The 2,256-nt window shown below is 41.0% G+C and overlaps 1 protein-coding gene across 1 annotated transcript in view; it reads right to left on the bottom strand.

Moving 5' to 3' along the window:
* Nucleotides 1-2,052, bottom strand: part of LOC113959885 (cyclin-dependent kinase 7-like) — a 15,043-nt gene extending 12,991 nt beyond the window's left edge. The window contains exons 1-2 of the mRNA XM_027669180.1: nucleotides 1,942-2,052; nucleotides 1,129-1,266 (exon numbers count right to left, since the gene is read on the bottom strand). Coding sequence (XP_027524981.1) covers nucleotides 1,129-1,266; nucleotides 1,942-2,052 — 249 coding nt within the window. The remainder of the gene's footprint in view (nucleotides 1-1,128; nucleotides 1,267-1,941) is intronic.
* Nucleotides 2,053-2,256: the final 204 nt, after the last annotated feature.

Genomic DNA, 2,256 nt, shown 5'->3' on the forward strand with positions numbered 1-2,256 from the left:
AGCAAGTTATTTGGTTTAAGATCCTGTCAGTAGAGAAAGCAAATAATGAATTTTGTCAGTATTGATAAAAGCAGACATATAATGAATCTCCTGGCAGATGTATCATGAGTATTCTAAAATGAAAGCTTTTGATTCTATGTGGTCTACGTTGTTAGAAAAAAATTATAAAACACCGGAAATTGAGTATTTAGTCATAGAGGAAAATCATAGTGAGACACACCAATTTGAATATTAACACATTTAAGCTGCAGACTATAAGAAAACCACTTCATAGGTTTTAACTTTGCTGCAGGAACAACAGTTCTGTTAACCACATAGATGCCAACTGAATAATAAAAAGACCTTGCAAATGTTTCAAATAACTGCAGAAATTCTGGAAGTCATACAGTTTAATACAGTAGCAGTGTGTTGTTGGGTTGACCCCTGGCCAGTAGAGAAGCATCCACATAACCATTTGCTCATTCCATTCTCATGCCAGAAGTAAAGGCAAAAGAAGACCAAAAGCAAGAACACTCTAGGAACACTATAAAGGCAGTTTAACAGGTGAAGGAAAGAGGAAAAAACAAAAACAAGCAATGCAATGGAAATCATTCACCACCTCCCACAAGCAGACAGATACACAAAACAGTCTCCAAGAGAGAGGCAACTTGGAAGGCAAAATCCCCCCTTCTTCTCTAACCCAGGTTTTTACTAATGATCATGGCATTATATGGCATGCAATATCCCTAGGGACAACTTGAGTCAACTGCCCCAGCTGTGTCCCCTCTCCACTTCTTGCCCACCCCCAGACTACACATCAGGGCAAGGGCAGGGTGGAAAAAAGAGAAAACCTCAACAGTTCACCTGCTGTGAAAAAAGTTCAATCCATCCCAGCCAGACCCAGTTCACAGTGATAATTAAAGTCACATCTAACCGGAGAACCTTTTAAATAAGTATCTAAAGGAAAACAGCATCAGTAATTCTTAACATTTCTGGTACTTCTATTGTCTCTCCGAAACAGCTAATATGAAAGCGTATGGAGTGAGAGTGTCTGAAATCCAAAACTACTTTCATCAGACTTTAAACTCAAACTTTATCCCATGTGAATTTTGTTACAGCATAAAGGCTGTCAGTTTAGTATATGCTTACCCTGTGCAAAATCCAGTGATGATGCAGATATTCTAATCCTTGAAGAGTCATCAGCATATATGCCTTGATGTGAGACTGTGTCAACACAATACTGGTATCCTTTATAATAACTTGTAAAGTTTTAAAGTGACAGTAAAACTCAACACACAAGATAAACTTATTACCATTCTTTCAGCTCAAAACTTCTTGCAGACTCAAAGAAAAATTTCAAACAGCAGTCACAAATTCTCTACCATTCTCACTCTTTTACCACAAATATAGGTCTATTCTGGAGATCAGAAATTGAAATCCAGAGCCCAGATAGCCTACAGGAACTCTTCCCAGGTCAGCTGGGACCTCTCTGTAATTCCCAAGACAGCTCAAAAATAATTGAGGGAGGTTGTGCAATGACATCAGCCAACTCTCTGAGGATTCTGGGATGAATCCCATCAGACCCCATACGTTTGTAGGCATCCAACTGGAGCGACAGATCCCACGCAAGTTCAGAGACAACTTGGAGTTGATCATTCTCACAGTCATGGGTCTCCAACTCAGGGCACTGAAACCCCCTTGGTCCATCATCCATGTTGAAGACAGAGGCACAGAAAGCATTAAACACCTCTGCCTTGTCCCTGTCCCTGATTGTGAGGTGGCCATCCTCATCCTGTAATGGGCTGGTAATATTTCTATACTGCCACTTATCATTAATGTATTTGAAAGAACTCTTTTTATTGTCCCCCACATTTCTGGTAGCTTCAACTCCAACTGAACTTTGGCAGCACCAATTTTCTCCCCACAGCGGCAAGCAGCATCTCTGAATTCTTCCCATGTCACTTGACTTTGCTTCCACTGGGCATATACGCCTTTCCTTTTTGCCTTATTTCCAAGAGAAGATTCCGACTCAGCCAAGCCAACCTTCTGCCTTGCCTGCTTGATTTCCGACATTTGGGAATTGTTGCTCCTGTGCCCTACGGAGGTGAAGTTTAAAAAGTGACCAGCACTGATGGACTTCAGCACCGGCAAAAACATTTTCTCAGGAGACTTTCCTAATTCCATGAGCAACCTGAAGTCCACTCTCCTTCATGTCCGGAGTTGAGGTTTTGCTGGCACTTTTGTTCCTGTCAACAGAGATTTTAAACTCAATCCCTT

The sequence above is a fragment of the Corapipo altera genome, unplaced genomic scaffold (genome assembly GCF_003945725.1).
Source record: "Corapipo altera isolate COAL_440 unplaced genomic scaffold, ASM394572v1 61534, whole genome shotgun sequence".
In the NCBI taxonomy this organism is placed as follows: Eukaryota; Metazoa; Chordata; class Aves; order Passeriformes; family Pipridae; genus Corapipo; species Corapipo altera.